Genomic DNA, 17,062 nt, shown 5'->3' with positions numbered 1-17,062 from the left:
CAGCGCCGCCCTGTTGAGCCTTCTGCTCCACTCCTCCCCGGCAGCTGCGCCCGGGGCCACGCCTCCGCCACAGCAGGCTTTTGAGTGTCCTTGCAAAGAAAGGTGGCTATATTGAGATGAGAGATGAGATAGCCTTTATTTGTCAGCTGCAGGTCTTTTGCCCACAACCGAGATGACAGACCTTGCCGACCGTACATACAATACAAACATCACATTGGGGAGACAGGTCAGGCCAGGTAGCGAGAGGAAAAAAAACATTGAAATGTGCAACACAAAAGGATAATACAGGAATGCACAGGTATCAACACACCATAACACATTAAACACAGACAAGCAACATGGGAAAGAGTTCCAGTGTGTACATCTGATCTGGGACCGCTGCAATCTTTCGACTGCGCCTCCAACTGACCCAATGTCCACATCATGGGGGAGGTAAGCATTGGAGGTGGCGTTGGATCCGGGGTAGGGAGGGTGATGCGTCAGTGAGTGCTTATCAGTATCAGTATATGTATGTGTGTGCGTGTCCATAGTTCAGCTGAGACAGTGTCCTTCGCCCTGCCAGGCTAAGTAAACAGTCTTCCAGCCAACCCAGGTGGCCTTGCATGGAATGGGAAGGAACAGACTCAACACAGTCGTTATCAGGGAGTTGTTGTTCAGCTCCAGCCTTGAGCTGGCGCCGAAGGGGTAGCCGGGTTATGATGGTAATTGAGAATTTCAAGCTGTTTTTTAACACTCCGACACTGGTCTCTCAGTCTCCCGTTAATAGCTGCGAGCTTCTCCGTGATGTTATTAGCCGTCGATTCTGTGGTCTTGTCACTCTTTTTGCTCACATAGCAGATTCTGAGACCTCACGACCGCAGCCAATATTGGTCGCTGATTTGTTTTTGTTTTGTTTTTGAATGTCAGAAATGTATATTTGTGAATGTGGAGATGTTATATTGGTTTCACTGGTAAAAATAAATAATTGAAATGGGTATATATTTGTTTTTTGTTAAGTTGCCTAATAATTATGCACAGTAATAGTCACCTGCACACACAGATATCCCCCTAAAATAGCTCAAACTAAAAACAAACTAAAAACTACTTCCAAAAACATTCAGCTTTGATATTAATGAGTTTTTTGGGTTCACTGAGAACATGGTTGTTGTTCAATAATAAAATTATTCCTCAAAAATACAACTTGCCTAATAATTCTGCACTCCCTGTATAAAAGAAGTTCCATAGTAAGTGGGACTCTACATCCATGCTTGCCACCAGGCAGTTGAAACTTTCATTCAACTTTCATTGGATCAGGTGACTGAAGCATCCCTTAGTTATGCTGCTATTGCCACGGGCTTCAGGGGGACCTTCTATGATGCAGTGAACATTTTGTTTTTGTGTTCTGTTGTGTTTACATTTCACTTTTGCATGTCATTAACTTTTGTCTTCTCTCCCATAGCATGTGTTCTGTCCTCGTCTTTCAATGCTCTCCTCTTCCTCACACGCCCCAGGTCGGTCGGTCACAGCAGATGTCTGTCGCTAAGCCTGGTTGTTCTTGTTAAAAAGGAATCTTCCTTCTCACCATCTCTTCATCATCCTCCAGATGGCTGTTGTGTCAATGCACTATATAAATAACTCTAGCTGTGTGATTTGAACAGAGCTGAAAAAGGTTTTTAATGATTTGCAATTTGCTAGTTTTATTTGCTTTTGACATCCGAGCATCCCAGTGTTTTTGGAAACAGGATTCTATTTCTGCAAGAGATTTTGTTTGTTTTTTCTCTGTACCTGCTGAGAGCTTTATGCTTTGTGTCTTTTACAGTACGACCAACTCTACCCGTGTTGGCTGTTGAAGATCAACTACCAGAGCACCCCTCACCCCCCTCAAACACAGACTCTCTGCATCACGCAAACTCTCCAGGAAACAAATGCTCTCCGACACATGTCATCGACACAACTGTTCTGACACACGCACATTCTCCAACACACACTGACTCTCACAAATATACCTCTTCCCCTCCTCACACACACTCGTCCCCCGTCAGTCAATTGATGCAACCTGACTGGGTGCTGCGGGACTCTCCATACTCAGAAGGTGTGGCTGAGCACAAAAGGGGCAAGGCTTGTTGGGACTGTTTACGTTTCCATAGAGACAACAACAGTGAGCTGCAGGTGAGTTTGACCTGCTGCATGCTGAGAGAGGTCTTCCAGTCAAATCTGATTGCTTACAACACAGGAGGCTGCTAACGGATGCAAAAAAGAGTGTGTGTGTGTGTGTGTGTGTGTGTGTGTGTGTGTGTGTGTGTGTGCGCAGTTTGCATCTATCCCTCCCTCTCAGGGTCTTAGCTGTGCAGGCGACCTGTCGTCACGTGACCTCACACAGCTGTGTTTCATCTCACACATTGAGCTCACAACCTTCCTGATGACTCTGGGGATCCACACCAAATGCACACGTCCTCCACGCTGCAGGAACCGGGGTGAGTTTCTTTTTTACATAATGATCTGCATTCAGCTTCACAGCAAAGACTTTATAGCATTAGGATATTAGAAAGCTATAGCGAGTGATGTTAACACTTTTACTGATTAACTTAAGTTTCGCCAATGTAATTATGCATTTTTAACATAAACACAAAAAGTAATGTGGAACTAAAAACGGTATCTAACCAAAAAAACAAGATCCAGATCCACATAACAAAGAACATCTCTTCAAACCATTTTTCCTGGATTTCCAAATAGTTGTTATTTTTACAGTAGATGGTGTGTCATCATTTGTCTTACACCATGGCTCCTTATTGTTTGCAGACAATTTTCAGAGTGGATACAGCAACATTACATTTCCAGTGTAATCAGTGAGAGAGGCAGACATGAAACCGATGTGGAAGTGGAGTGCATCTACTCCACAAGCATAAAAATAGATAAGTTTACTACTATTTTTATTTTTTTCACGTAAGGTGTATGTATGTATTTTGCCCACAGAAAAGGGTCATAAAGTCCCCTTACCCCCAACCAGTCACAGCAGATGACCGTCCTCCGTGAGCCTGGTTCTGCTGGAGGTTTCTTCCTGTTAAAATGGGGTTTTTCCTTCCCACTGCCACCAAAGTAGTTGCTCAGAGGGGTCCACTGACTGGGTTTTCCGTGTGTTCTCTGTATTATTGTAGGATCTTTATCTAACAATATAAAGTTCCTTGAGGCAACAGATGTTGTTGTTTGGCCCTATATAAATAAAATTAAAATATTTGTGTTTTATTTTTTATTTAAATGACAGCAACAGTCATAATTCTTTGTGATGTATACACTATCAGTCGAAAGTTTGGACAGACTTCCTCATTTAATGGTTTTTCTTTAGTTTCATGACTATTTACATTTTAAATTCTCACTGAAGGCATCAAAACTATGAATGAACACATACGGAATTATGTAGTAAACAAAAAAGTGTGAAATGACTCAAAACGTGTTTTATATTTTCGATTCTTCAAAATAGCCACCGTTTGCTTTGATTACTGCTTTGCACATCCTTGGCATTGTCTCGATGAGATTCATGAGGTCATCACCTGAAATGGTTTCCAACAGTCTTGAAGGAGTTCCCAGAGATGCTGACTGTGGAGGCCCGGCCATCTGGCACAGCACTCTGTTGCTCTCTGTCTTGGTCAAATAGCCCTTACACAGCCTGGAGGTGTGTTTGTGGTCATTGTCCTGTTAAAAGATAAATGATTGTCCAACTAACCGGATCGGATTGCCCAAACAAATCTCTTCTGCTTGTTGCTTTTCCTTAGTAGTGGTTTCTTCTACTTTGAGGAATCTATAATATAAGATATATTTAGAGTTATTTATCATTTTTTCTTTGCTGTATAACCCCATATATCTTTCTTCATATATATCTACAATGTAGAAAGTAGTAAAAATAGATAAAACATTGAATGAGAAGGCATGTCCAAACTTTTGACTGGTAGTGTATTGTCATAGGGTTTTCTTGAAGAAGTGAATTTACCAAACTTAAACTTTTCTCTCCCTTTTTTAAGATTTAGAGCTTACATCTTAATGCTTGCTGCTTGAAGCAGTATTGCTGTTCCTGTAGTATAAATGTAAAAGAAATGTCGTGTTAATTTTCATGTAATCTATAAATTACTGATCGTCCAACTTTATGTACTGAAATTGCCATCTGGGAGTTTCTAGAACTTGCCACCCTCATAAACTAACCAATATAAATCTGAAATTACACTATCATAACTACAAATACTCCAGAATTTAGAGTTAGAGAAAGCACTCTAGGTGAAAGTATCTTATGAATGTACTAGAATAACATGAATGACTCTTACCATCTTATCTTCTGTCCACACGTAAAAAACAAATCTGGGTCATCTACATTTCTCTAAATTGACTACAACATCCTACTCCACTTATCCAAACATAATTTACATTTTTAAGCAACTTTTTCATATTAAATTGTACAATAAATGTACCCTGAAATGTTTAACAACAAAAATCATCTTCCCACTTACATGAAGCAGTACAGAATTATACCGCTCTGCAAGATTTAATGTAACTCCCACGCAAAGATGTGTGTAGAAAATCAGCGGTCCTTAACCTGTTTTACCTCTGGGTAGGGATGCACCGATACCGATATCGGGTATCGGGTATCGGGGCCGATACTGTAAAATGTGTGTGTACTCATACTCGTAAAAGTTAACCGATACCATGAACCGATACTAACTTATTTCATTAATCAGGGTGGCTTGTCATTTTTGTTGTAGTTTTTTAGATTGGCCACTAGGGGAACATCCCGCGCTAAACAGGCACAGGGTTAGACGAGTCAGACTGGCAGCTCCAGATAAAAAAAGAGAAACTGGAGGCTGCTGTAGCTAGGCTAAACAAAATGTCAGCAGTGTGGACCGGAACAGCCAACTTTAACTCAGGTTTTGGAAAAGCGATGAAAAATGTCAAGAGAAAATCCACGGGCAGTTAAAATAACAGAGGCTCTGACTCGTTTTATCGCTCTGGATGACCAGCCAATGCCAGTCATGGAAAACATAGGATTCTTCTCAGCATACTCGAGCTGCGATATGAAATTCCCAGCCGCCCACACATCAGGGAGATAATGGTGACAAAACTTTCTAAAGAGGTAAAGACGAGCAGTGTGTGCGCGATGTCAGTCTTTGGTTTAACGGCACAGTGGACTGATGATCCACGGGCAGATGGGGAGTTCGTTCGTCAATGCCAAATACTTTCATTATTTTGTTTGTTTGTTTACATTATGAACACTCTGCAACAATTTAAAAGTTTATTTTATTCTCAAACCTAATTTGTATTTATTATATTCCAAACAGAAGTGTTTATTTATTATTCCGAAAGCTCGAGACAGTGCCAATAGTTCAGTGATATTTTGCTAAATTACAATGTGGAGACTCTGCAATAATTTAGCAGAAGTGCTTATTTTTCACTTGAAATTTTTTTGTGGTCATTTTTATTAAGATTTTATTTTTTATCGGCAGAGAATAAAATAAAATCTGTCTTCCGATTCATTGCATTTGTGTGTGTGTGTGTGTGTGTGTGTGTGTGTGTGTGTGTGTGTGTGTGTGGTAGAAGTATCGGTTTTTGTACTCTGTATCGGCAAGTACTCAGATCCAAGTATCGGTATCGTATCGGTTTGAAAAAATTGGTATCGTTGCATCCCTACCTCTGGGTCTAATGTTTTCACTACAAAGTTGCCCGGGGCCCGACACTGTATTGAATAAATTGATGTTGCTTTTGGTTTTATATATATTTAATAACTAAATCAAATCTACATCATTTTAATGGCTAAAACCTCGTCAAATAAACATGATGATGACATGATGCAATCTAATAATCCCAAAGAACCTGTACATAAAACAAAATGCCAGCAATTCATGGAACAAATCAAACTGCAAAGTTAAAAGGCTCAAGTCAGGATTAAAAACACAAAATAATTAATAATTCAATTTTACTAAAAGAGACAAGAAAAAAGAAAAAATAGAATAATGTGCTCATAAAACAAATACATTCAAAATAATTTTCTAATTAAATGAATAAATAAATAAACTGTTATAAAATTTAAATAAAGGGCAAATGAAAATATAGCCTTATAATCTGTGAGTGAATCTGAAAGGTTTTTTCATTGGCAGAACCAGAAGTTATTCTTCAACAAACAGTCACAATAGGCAACTCCCCTTTTATGTTCAGCTGTTAATGAGACACGGGTCTGGGTGGAATGGGGGAAAGGCTCACTCTCAGAGCAGCTTCCAGTGTTGCTCTGAGTCTGGTTCAGGCTTTGGTCTTGGTTGTGGCCACAATGGAAAATCCTGATTTACACAGATATGCAGTTGTGAGTGGGACAACCTCATCAAGTCAAATCAAAATTTATTTATATAGCACATATTAAAAACAACAATGTTCACCATAATGCTTCACAGTCAGTAAAAGCATGAGACAATTAAGACAAAACAATAAAACAGGACAACAAACAATACGTGACAACACAACAAGCAAGAACAACCAACTAGTTAGAATCAAAAGCCAAAGTAAAAAGATGTGATTTAAAAGACTGGATAGACTCGGCTGTACGAATATGAACAGGGAGGTTATTCCAGAGTCTATGTGCCACGGTTGCAACGGCCCGGTCACCTCTGGACTTCAGTCGAGACCTAGGTTGTGCTAGGAGCCTGTGAAGTAGTTCAGAAAGATAGCTGGGCGCTAAATTATTCTGATATTTTAAAAGTGAACAAAAGAATTTTAAAATCGATACGACATTTAACTGGGAGCCAATGTAATTTGGCTAAAATTGGAGTTATGTGTTCACAGATTCTCGTACCTGGTAAAAGATGCGCAGCTGCATTCTGAACTAACTGAAGCCGTTAAAGAGAAGAGTGTTGGAGGCCCGAGTAGAGGCAGTTACAGTCGTCCAATCTGGATGTGATAAATGTGTGGATAAGCGTTTCAAGGTCCTTTAAAGGAAGGAACGGCTTTGCTTTGAATATCTGACGCAACTGGTAAAAGCTGTTTTTTACCACAGTAGAGACCCGTTTCTCAAGTTTAAAAGAGCCATCCAGGAACACTCCAAGGTTCCTTACAGTGAGCGAGAGATGGCTAGCAAGAGGGCCAAGGGCAGAGTGTGACCATCAAAAACTACGATTTCGGTCTTATTCTCGTTCAGTGTATGAAAATTATGTGATAACCAAATTTTAACTTCATGCAAACAGTTGAACAGAGGTTGCAAAGAAGCAGACACATCTGATTTCAAAGGTGAATAAATCTGGATATCATCGGCATAACAATGAAAGGAGATGTTATATTTTTAAGAAATTAATCCCAACGGCAACATGTACAAAGAGCAGGACCGAGCACGGACCCTTGAGGCACACCACAATAAATAGGGGCAGAAGCCGAGGAGTGTTGCCCTATAGCAACAGAGAACGACCTCTCTGAGAGGTAGGATTTAAACCGTATACCTTTGAGACCAACAACATGTTCCAGTCTTGATAGAAGAATGTTGTGGTTAACCATGTCAAAAGCAGCAGTCAAGTCAAGTAAAACTAAAACCACGGAATAGCCAGAGTCAACCGTTAAAAGAAGATCATTAAAAACTCTAAGTAAGGCTGTCTCTGTGCTGTGGCGACGTTTCAAACCAGACTGAAACTTTTCATTAATACCATTTGCATCTAAAAAGGCCTGAAGTTGTTTAGAACTACCGTTTCCAATATTTTGGAAATAAAAGGGAGTTTGGAGATCCGCCTGTAGTTAGTGAGAGCATTAGGGTCAAGATTTTTCTTTTTCATAATAGGTTGCACAACAGCATGCTTAAAGACAGACGGTACACAACCTGATGACAATGATGCATTCAGCAGAAGTAAGATACAAGGACCAATAATATGTAAAGATTCCTTAAAGAAACGAGAAGGACGAATATCGTGCGGGGAACCAGAGATTTTGAGATGATCAATTATGTCTTTTAAAGCAGAATAAGACACTGGCTCAAACTGTTGAAAGACAGTCAAGCACTCAAAGGCTGGAACTGGGTCTAACCTTATAAACTGAAACTCTTCAAATAAGCCATAAAGTTGTGTCTCTCCTTTTTGCAGAGTCGAAGAGCGTGTCAGGTCACATTTCACTGCGTGTTATATCTGTATAACCATGCATATGACAAATAAAGAATCTTCCTCTGCAGATGATCAGTTAGCTGTTTGACAACTACTCTTTCAAGAATTTACGAGATAAAAGGAACGTTGGAGATTGGCCTATAATTAGATGGGTCAAGGGATGCCACATAGCGATTATTAGAGATAGTTTGGAGGAAGACATTACTGAAATTAACTCAGAAAGATCAATAGGAGAAAAAGACTAAATGGTACTGAAAGCAGCGGTACATGTTGTTACATCTGTGAGATGATCATGAGTAATTTTTTCTCTAATGGTTAAAATGTTATTTGTGAAGAAGTTCATGAAGTCATTACTAGTTAACGTTAAAGGGATGGTTGGCTCAACCGAGCTCTGACTGTTTGTCAGCCTGGCTACAGTGCTGAAGAGAAACCTGGGGTTGTTCTTATTTTCTTCAATCAGTGATGAATAGTAAGATCTTCTAGCTTTACAGAGGGCTTTTTTTTTTATAAAGCAACAAACTATTTCTCCAGGCTAAATGATGATCTTCTAAATCTGATCTTCTAAATTTGTGACTCGCCATTTCCTCTCCAGCTTAAGAGGTATCTACTTTAGGGTACGTGTTTGAGAATTATACCAGGGAGTCAAGTACTTCTGATTTGAGGCTCTCTTTTTCACAGGAGCTACAGTATCCAGAGTTGTGCATAGTGAAAGTTAAAACAATTAACAAGATAATAGACCTCTGTTTGAGTAGCCTTCAGGTACCTGCTCTGCTCTCTTTTGGTACAGGCTATTGAAGATGATAAAAGTGGGTGAACTGTATTCTTAAACCTAATTACAGCACTTTCAAAAAGACATCTACTTTGATGAAATCTATTTCCCACTAAACAAGAGAGGCTTTTCAGGAAACACTGTTTCAGTTTCAATTCAATTCAGTTTTATTTATACAGTGCCAAATTACAAGAACAGTCAAGGCACTTTATTTTCTAAGGTAGACCGTACAATAATACATACAGAGAAAAGCCCAACAATCACATGACCTGGTATGAGCAAGCATTTTAGTGACAGCGGGAAGGAAAAACTCTGTTTTAACAGAAAGAAACCTCCAGCAGAACGGTTTAATGGAGAACGATTAAAAACACTGTCCTCACTGCTGGATCATAAAAAATATTTATAACAGTGTTCTGTAATTATTAAGTTATTTAAACATTAATTAATACTTGGAACACAAAACCTTAAAAACTGCTTATTCCAGTATTGAATCAGGTTGGATGGACACATCTGGAAAACAAGAAACAGCTGAAATGAATAAACTGCACTGATACAAAAGGAGGTAAACCTAAACAGAAGACATGAGTTAAATGACTTTCAAAGTAAAACAGGAAGCAAGGTAGCAGGAAATGACTAAAGAGAAACAAACAAGCAGATATTACGGAGATTAAGATAATCTCTACTATAGTAATTAAAAATGTAAAATTAACAATGAAGACAAACTTTTAAAAAAAATCTCAAAAACAGGAAAACTCAGAATAAACCAACAAAACCAAAGACCAATTTCTGATAAACACAAAGACTTCTTAATGTGAGATGTCCTTAACACCTTTATAAAGATCAGTACTTTGCCTTCCACCCGGCACTACCACTAAACCAATAAGGTATGCATTTTAATACCCCAGAGCACCACAAGATGGGAGATCATGTCGTGCTTCAACATTAGGAAGTAAATTCAAGATTGTCCAGCTATATCGTTTTCGTTCAACCACTGCCCCGTTTCAACTACTAGTATCACCTCCTTCCTCATTTAGTATTTTTTTTCCTGTTTGTCACACATTTGTTTCAGATCATCAAACAGTTTTCATTATTAGACAAAGATAACTCAAGTATATATAAGATTGACTGGTTCTGCAATTCTTGGCAGCAAGAACTGCAATCCAAAATTTGTCATAACTGCTCATGATTTTTTTCGCCTCTGTGGATGAAATGTTTATTCTGTTTTTTATTCTTGGTATGATGTTCTCTTTGTGAAATGCTATGTTACACAAACACAAAGACTTTAACTTTTCTCAGATATTTTCTCAAATTTTTTGGAGATCATCAAGATGTGGCAAATTTGAGACAAGCCTTTGTATTGTTTTTGGTCAGCAGTTATTTTCATCTTAGAACTTTTCCATAGATGCGTTCTACCTGATCTTTCTTATTGGTGAATCATGAACGCGCATCTTAACTGAGGCAAGTGAGGCCTGCGTTTCTGTAGATCTTGTTCTGTTTTGTTTTTTGTGACCTTCTGGATGAGTGATTGATTGCACTTGGACTAATTCTGGTAGGCCACTCACTCCCAGGAAGGTTCACTATGTTGTTATTATGTTTTTAAACAGGACCAGGTAGGTTTGGATTAAAATTAGTTTGAGCTGAAACCTGCAAATGTGACTATATGCAAAAACACAGAAGAAATCCAGAAGACTCAAACACTTTCATAGCACTGTGTCGCATTACAACGGTTTAACTGTTTATGCATAATAATTTTGATAATCATCCAGAACCCACAACAGTTTTGCCCTTTGCAGCTACCTTATGAGTAAGTGTTCACAGTAAACCCATGTTGGGCTAGCCCATAGCAGTTTAGCCTTTTGGGCCCCAAAAAACGCGGGCAGCCCATTGTGGGTTTACCATAGGAAAACCCATACTGGTCCTCTTTTGGGTTAGCCCATTAAGGCCCCACAGTAGTTTGATCCCAAGAGGTCCCCTGATTGTCATGGTTTTCAATGGGCAACCCACAGTGGGATTGCTCACCGTGGGTGTGGTTTGCCCACCATGGGACCGAAAGAGCCAAACTGCCGTTGGCTCTAACACAGTTAACTTGGGACTGGATGGGATAAGCGATAAGGGCAGACCTGAAACTATTTTGCTGCTGAAAAAGCCCCATTAGTAAAACCCTGTACTAAAGGATGTATAAATTGTCTCTCAGAACACTCACTGTATGATTGTTTGTGTCTTCCTGTCCATTAGACAGTGGTGTGTTTGGCGTTCCTCTGAACACGCTGTTGGAGAAAGACAGGAAGAAGTTTCCTGGGGTCAAAGTTCCTGTCGTGTTCCAGAAGGTGAAGAACGTGTCCTTCTCTATGTCTAATCAAGTTTCAGACAGGGGATAGATTGCTGGCTTCATTACTCTAAAACTTATGATACTATAGTTTAAGGCACAATCATAATCTTATGTGTCTTTGGGAAATTCATGAGCAAAAGTGGGTTACTGTTTGGTCAGTAGTTCGATTCTTCAAGTAAGCAAATATTGAACCCCAAGCTGAAGCATCTCTTTACGGGCGACCGTGGCTCAGGGGGTTGGGAAGCGTATCTGTAACCGGAAGGTCGCCGGTTCGATCCCTGGGCTCTCTGTCCTGGTCGTTGTGTCCTTGGGCAAGACACTTTACCCTACTTGCCTACTGGTGCTGGCCAGAGGGGCCGATGGCGCGATATGGCAGCCTCGCTTCTGTCAGTCTGCCCCAGGGCAGCTGTGGCTACAACCATAGCTGCCTCCACCAGTGTATGAATGTGAGAGTGAATGAATAGTGGCATTGTAAAGCGCTTTGGGTGCCTTGAAAAGCGCTATATAAATCCAATCCATTATTATTTACGTGCATGATGTAAAATGTTTAATGCTTATAGTAAACAGTGCTCAGAGTAGATAAGTGCTGTATAAGTATGAGCCCATTAGCATATGATCTTGGTGACCTAAAGTAGTTGTTTAACTAACAGCTAGCAAAGTTAGTTTACCTTTGTTTACATCTTGTTTAGAAATTTAGTGAAAATAAACAAACAACAGTAACCAGTCACACCTTCCTTTATGTGTGTGTATGCATGCAGTTGTTGTGTATCTTAGAGCAAACAGGCCTGTTGACTGAGGGGATTCTCAGAGTACCAGCATCAGCTGCTAGAGTCAAGGTAACACACACACACACACACACACACACACACACACACACACACACACACACACACACACACACACACACACACACACACACACAGCTGTTTGTTTCCATACAGAATAGCTGTTGCCACTCAACAATAGTGCCACATCAGCAGTGGAGTAGGAGGAGAAGTGGAAATCAGAAGTACTGTACTATTATATTATTAAAAACTGTGGTAAAAGCTGGCGAGCCAGCTGTGGTGCAGCGACACAACACACCATGTAACAAAAATGGGGAGGTGCGTGACCTGCAGAAACGTTCAACTTTGGCACACTATACCATTCATGAGGCACGTCATGCACTGAAAGTCTACCTGCAAAAAGCATCTGTTGTTGGTTGAAGGGAGTGTCAAAAACATGTGGTACAACCAGTCTGTGGGCTACTATCCATTATCCATTTGAAGAGCAAAGTTATAACACACAACAAGCTGAAGTGAAACCGAGTGTGAAAGATTACCACTGCAGCCAGTCTGTAATTTTTATCTTTGGTTATCTTTCCACATCTCTTTCATTCGCAGTGAACTGCCTGTCACTCCCTTCCCTGTTCCGTCACATTTGTCAACCAATCAACATTTGAACAGTGCATAGGTTCCCTGCCTTCATAGTTAGGATGTTGGATGACTGGAGGTGCATCATCATGGGCAAAGCAAGGTCAACATTCCCAGATCCTCAACCATGAACCTTAACCTAGCTCTAACCCGAAAGCCAACCCAACACTAGTCCTAGTTTTTAGGTAACAAACGAATGGTTATTTTCTACATCAAGTTGTTTTTCTCTTTAGATGATGCTTTAACATAGCATAGTACTAAGGTCAAGACAGCAGCTAAGTGGTGTTTGTTTCTAGATTTTGAGATTGTCTAAACTCAACATTGGTCCTCACAAAAGATGGACACACACCCTGACACACTTTAAAATGACTTTTTGCATTCTGGAAAACTGAGTATGTCTGCCTGTGTGTATCTATGTCTCTCTGTGTGTAATACCTACCTGTTTTTGTCTGATTCTCTGTCTGTATCTTTCTCCCTGCTGTCTCTCTGTTTGCTTGCAGTGCCTTCGTAGAGAATTAGACAGGTGCTATGAGGGATTTGACTGGTCTGCGCTGAGACAGGTGGACGCTTCCAGTCTGTTGAAGCTTTTCATCAGAGAGCTGCCAACCCCTCTGCTGACACACACACACCTGTCCACCTACCACTCTGTACTGAGTATGTGTGCACACATACAAACACACATTTTCATCATTTAAATGTGTTTGCATTACATGAAGTGTTTCTGTGTGTCCCTGCAGGTATCCCCTCTGAGCTCCATCAGGTTCAGGCCCTGCAGCTGCTGACGTTGCTTCTTCCAGAAGCCAACAGAGAAATTCTGAGAGTAAAGCTTCACCCAGACATTGTCTACACACACAAATGAGAGAGAATTGGGCAAACAGTGAGAAGCAGAAAGAGGGCAGTAAACACACAGTATACATATGTCACAGCCTAAAAGAGCATGGGACAGCACGTTATAGGGAATCTTTTAGTTTTACAGAAAATTTAATATCATTAAAATATACTCTTGTAAACTCATTTAAGTCTTCACTTAACCTTCATTTATCGACAGACAGACAGACGATCAGCTAGGTGAGTGACTCCAGCAGATCCCAGGAACAACATTGGAGATCTCTGTCCAGATGAGTGCAGTCCTACGAACAGCTAAGAAAATGCACAGGGCCCTCAAGCTCCCAGGCCTCATGTAGAAGACCTGAGCTTGACAGATAGACCGCCCGCAGATGCGAGAGGTCCCCCACGCTATCCAAACCTACACACACAAACACAGACACACACTATATTGCCAAAAGTATTCACTCACTCATCGAATCATTGAGTTCAGGTGTTCCAATCACTTCCTTGGTCATAGGTGAATAAAGTCAAGCACCTATGCATGCAGACTGCTTCTACAAACACTTGTTGAAGAAAAAGGCTCTCAAGAGGTCAGTGAATTCTAGCATGGTACCATGATCAGATGCCACCTGTGCCCACAAGCCCAGTCATAAAATTTACATAAAAAACAGCAGATTTAGATTAGGTATATCCCTAGTCTTTTCACTAAAATATAATTTAGTTTTAGTCCAGATTTAGCCACCTAATTTTTGTTTTTGTCTTGCTTTAGTTGAGTATATATCTTTAGATTATGGTAGACTAAATCTGAAGTTGATTTAGGTCACCAGATTTTAAGGTGTCATTGTGTTGGTACAAGTGAGAGTTGCTCTACATGTCTCCATATGTCCACAATTCTCTTCCTCCAAAACATTGACATTTTGTCACATTTTCATGAGAAACAGGGTGCATAGGTGTTAGCTGAACCCCTGTCTCTATCCCTGTTTGTCAGCGGCAGATCAATTGTGCATGTCTAACCTTACTGCACAAGATTATTACTTCTGGCTCACTTCCTGCCTTGTCTCAGAAGAAACATTTTCATCTCGTTTTTATTCGTGGACGAACGTTTCGATGCCTTTCATTCATTTTTATTCAGTTATTGTCTTGTTTTTGCTAGAAAAAAAGTTTGATGAAAAATATAATAAAAATTAGTCAACAAAATTAATACTGCTACTAAATATTCCATAGTCAACTGTGCAGCGTCAATGGATGCTGAGGGACGTTGCCAATTTTCTAGTGAATCACTGCAGAGCTAAAGCGATTGTTATGGTTTTCTATTATGAATACATTATGGATTTATGAGATTTGTAAATCATTGCATTCTGGACCAATGTGCAGTACTCACAGAAAAACAACTCATCAAAGAAGAGAACTTCACAAAACAAAACAAAACCCCTAACGTAAACCTAAACTAAACTGACACTGAAAACTAGATACTAGGAAACACGGCTTGAAACATGACGGGAGAAAACACAGTACAAAGAGAGAGTAGGTTAAGTTAACCATCCAACAACAAGCAAGGGTAGGCTGAGGACTAAAATACACAGGTAGGATCACGAGAGGATTAGGAAACAGGAAGAAACACAGCTGGGACAAATCAGACATGATGCGATGAAGGAAGGCAAAACTAGATACACTGGGGTAGGAGACAGACTATCAAAATAAAACAGGAAATGCACCACGCACACACAGACACGGACTCAGAGACACGAGCTTAACATCCCAATAATACTGACACAGTACAGAGGGAACATAAGGACAGGGCCTAGACAGGAGACATGACTGACTGGGGAACAAGAGAATAAACATGAAGACCTAGAAATCACAAACCCAGAAGAACTAGAGATCTAGAAATAAAAAACAGAAACCAAACCCTAATAGTCATGAACCCTGATGAAATCAAAAAGAAAAGTACAAAACCTAAAACACTGGGTCACCAACCCAGGACCATGACAGACTTTTTTTTTTTTAGAAATCGCACATGGTTACAAGAAAACCTGTTTTTTGTGGTTCCAGGCTCTGCTGGTCTTCCTCCGTATGGTGGTCTCTCATCAGGATCAGAACCGTATGTCTCTGTGGAATGTGTCCATGGTGATGGCACCCAACCTGTTCCGTCGTCACCATGGAAACAAGCGCTCAATTGCTAAACGAGATGAGATGGAGGAGGCAGTGGGTGGAGCTCAGCTGATCCGGTTGATGATCATTCACCAGGACTTGATTTGGACCGTAGGTTTCAGGACACACCTGCACTGTCTCGGTGCCCCTAACCCCCGATGACTTCTCGTTCTCTTTGATAGGTCCCCAAGTTTCTACTGTCTCAGGTGAGACAGATGAACCAGGTGTCCATTCAGAAACAGCTTGGCCTGAGCTGGACCAGTAGACTTTTGAGGAAGAAGAATGACAAGAATGAAAGAGATCAGGTGAGACAGAGACCAGGGCCAAGGAAGACAGAGACTAGGACCTGGAAAGACCAAGAACTGCATGAGATGGGCACCAAAACAAGGTGAGACAGAGAACAGATAAGAAGAGAGAGAAATCAGGTTTGATACAGGTCAGGACCAAAGGAGATGGAGTCCAGAATCAACTAAGGCAAAAACAAGGTTAGTCAAAGACCACAGGCATGCGGGGCAGAGTCCGGGTTCAGCGTGCTGTCTGTTTGTGTCTCTGCAGATCACAGAGCTGTGTGAAGGTGTGATCAGAGTTCATGCTCCTCTACACACCAAGATTTCCATGGTGATACAACTTGAGGAACAGACAACAGCCAAGGACATAACGTCCCGCTTCGAGTGTGAGAACAGGTGACAAAATCTCTCTCTCACACATAGATGCACATTTATCCGACTTCTGTGAGGATCCATACCTATGGTCCCCACCTGTTCCCACACTGAAGGAAAATCTGACTTTTATTTACCATCCCTGTCTTTCTCCTTCTGTCTTTGTTTTTCTCTGATCAGTCCAGTTCAACATCTGTATGAAGTTGGAGGAAACATCTGTGAGTCACATTATAACATCATGATAAACACCTGACGGACTGGATGTTAAATATTAAAGCTGTCTCTCTGCCTGTCTCTCAGGTGAGCGTCGTCTTCATCCTGACTGTGTTCTGTTGGATGTTTACAGAGTTAATCCCCACTGTGATTGGCTAATTAAACCCTGACAACCTGTCTCAGAACCTGTTTCAAGTGTCTCACCACCTCTCTCATTAATGCCTCCCCACCGGTCGACACATGCACTACCACCTGTCTCATTGCCCTCACTCCACGTCTCAGCTCGTGTTTTTTGCTGTCACAAAAACACTGGCACCAGCCTCATCACATTTGTGACAATCTCTCCCACAAGTGGATCCAAACTTCCCTTTATCATGAACCACTTCCTTTGTGCATACAGCAGCTGTTGGCATGACATCACAGTAACATTGTCCTTTATCGAACAATTGTTCAGTCTGTTTTTTTTTTTATCTTTCTGAATTTGGTTTGTCCTGGCAGATTAGTTACATCTTCTCCTGCTCCGGTCTTTATTTACTGCTGTTGTTTCTGTACATCAGAACAAATGTGTTTATTAATGATGCTCATATTAAAACTTGAATATGTACTGATGGCAA

General features: G+C 40.6%; 1 protein-coding gene across 6 annotated transcripts in view; it reads left to right on the top strand.

Moving 5' to 3' along the window:
- Window positions 1-17,062, top strand: part of arhgap28 (Rho GTPase activating protein 28) — a 33,499-nt gene extending 16,437 nt beyond the window's left edge. For 2 of the 6 annotated variants that reach the window (XM_085418064.1, XM_085418063.1), the window contains exons 5-15: window positions 1,799-2,148; window positions 2,291-2,453; window positions 11,092-11,183; window positions 11,944-12,021; window positions 13,098-13,251; window positions 13,335-13,417; window positions 15,478-15,687; window positions 15,759-15,881; window positions 16,132-16,259; window positions 16,416-16,453; window positions 16,536-17,062. In XM_085418064.1, the coding sequence (XP_085274190.1) occupies window positions 1,799-2,148; window positions 2,291-2,453; window positions 11,092-11,183; window positions 11,944-12,021; window positions 13,098-13,251; window positions 13,335-13,417; window positions 15,478-15,687; window positions 15,759-15,881; window positions 16,132-16,259; window positions 16,416-16,453; window positions 16,536-16,618 (1,502 nt within the window). In that variant the 3' untranslated portion in view covers window positions 16,619-17,062. Of the gene's footprint in view, window positions 1-119; window positions 433-1,798; window positions 2,149-2,290; window positions 2,454-11,091; window positions 11,184-11,943; window positions 12,022-13,097; window positions 13,252-13,334; window positions 13,418-15,477; window positions 15,688-15,758; window positions 15,965-16,131; window positions 16,260-16,415; window positions 16,454-16,535 lie in introns of those variants that run through there. The other 4 variants (XM_085418066.1, XM_085418065.1, XR_014913233.1 and 1 more) reach the window with 4 other exon arrangements.

The sequence above is a fragment of the Rhamphochromis longiceps genome, linkage group LG9, assembly GCF_057381845.1.
Source record: "Rhamphochromis longiceps isolate RC_006_pf linkage group LG9, R_longiceps_female_GT1.1, whole genome shotgun sequence".
Taxonomy (NCBI): Eukaryota; Metazoa; Chordata; class Actinopteri; order Cichliformes; family Cichlidae; genus Rhamphochromis; species Rhamphochromis longiceps.
This window is presented reverse-complemented; position numbering and strand designations above follow the sequence as displayed.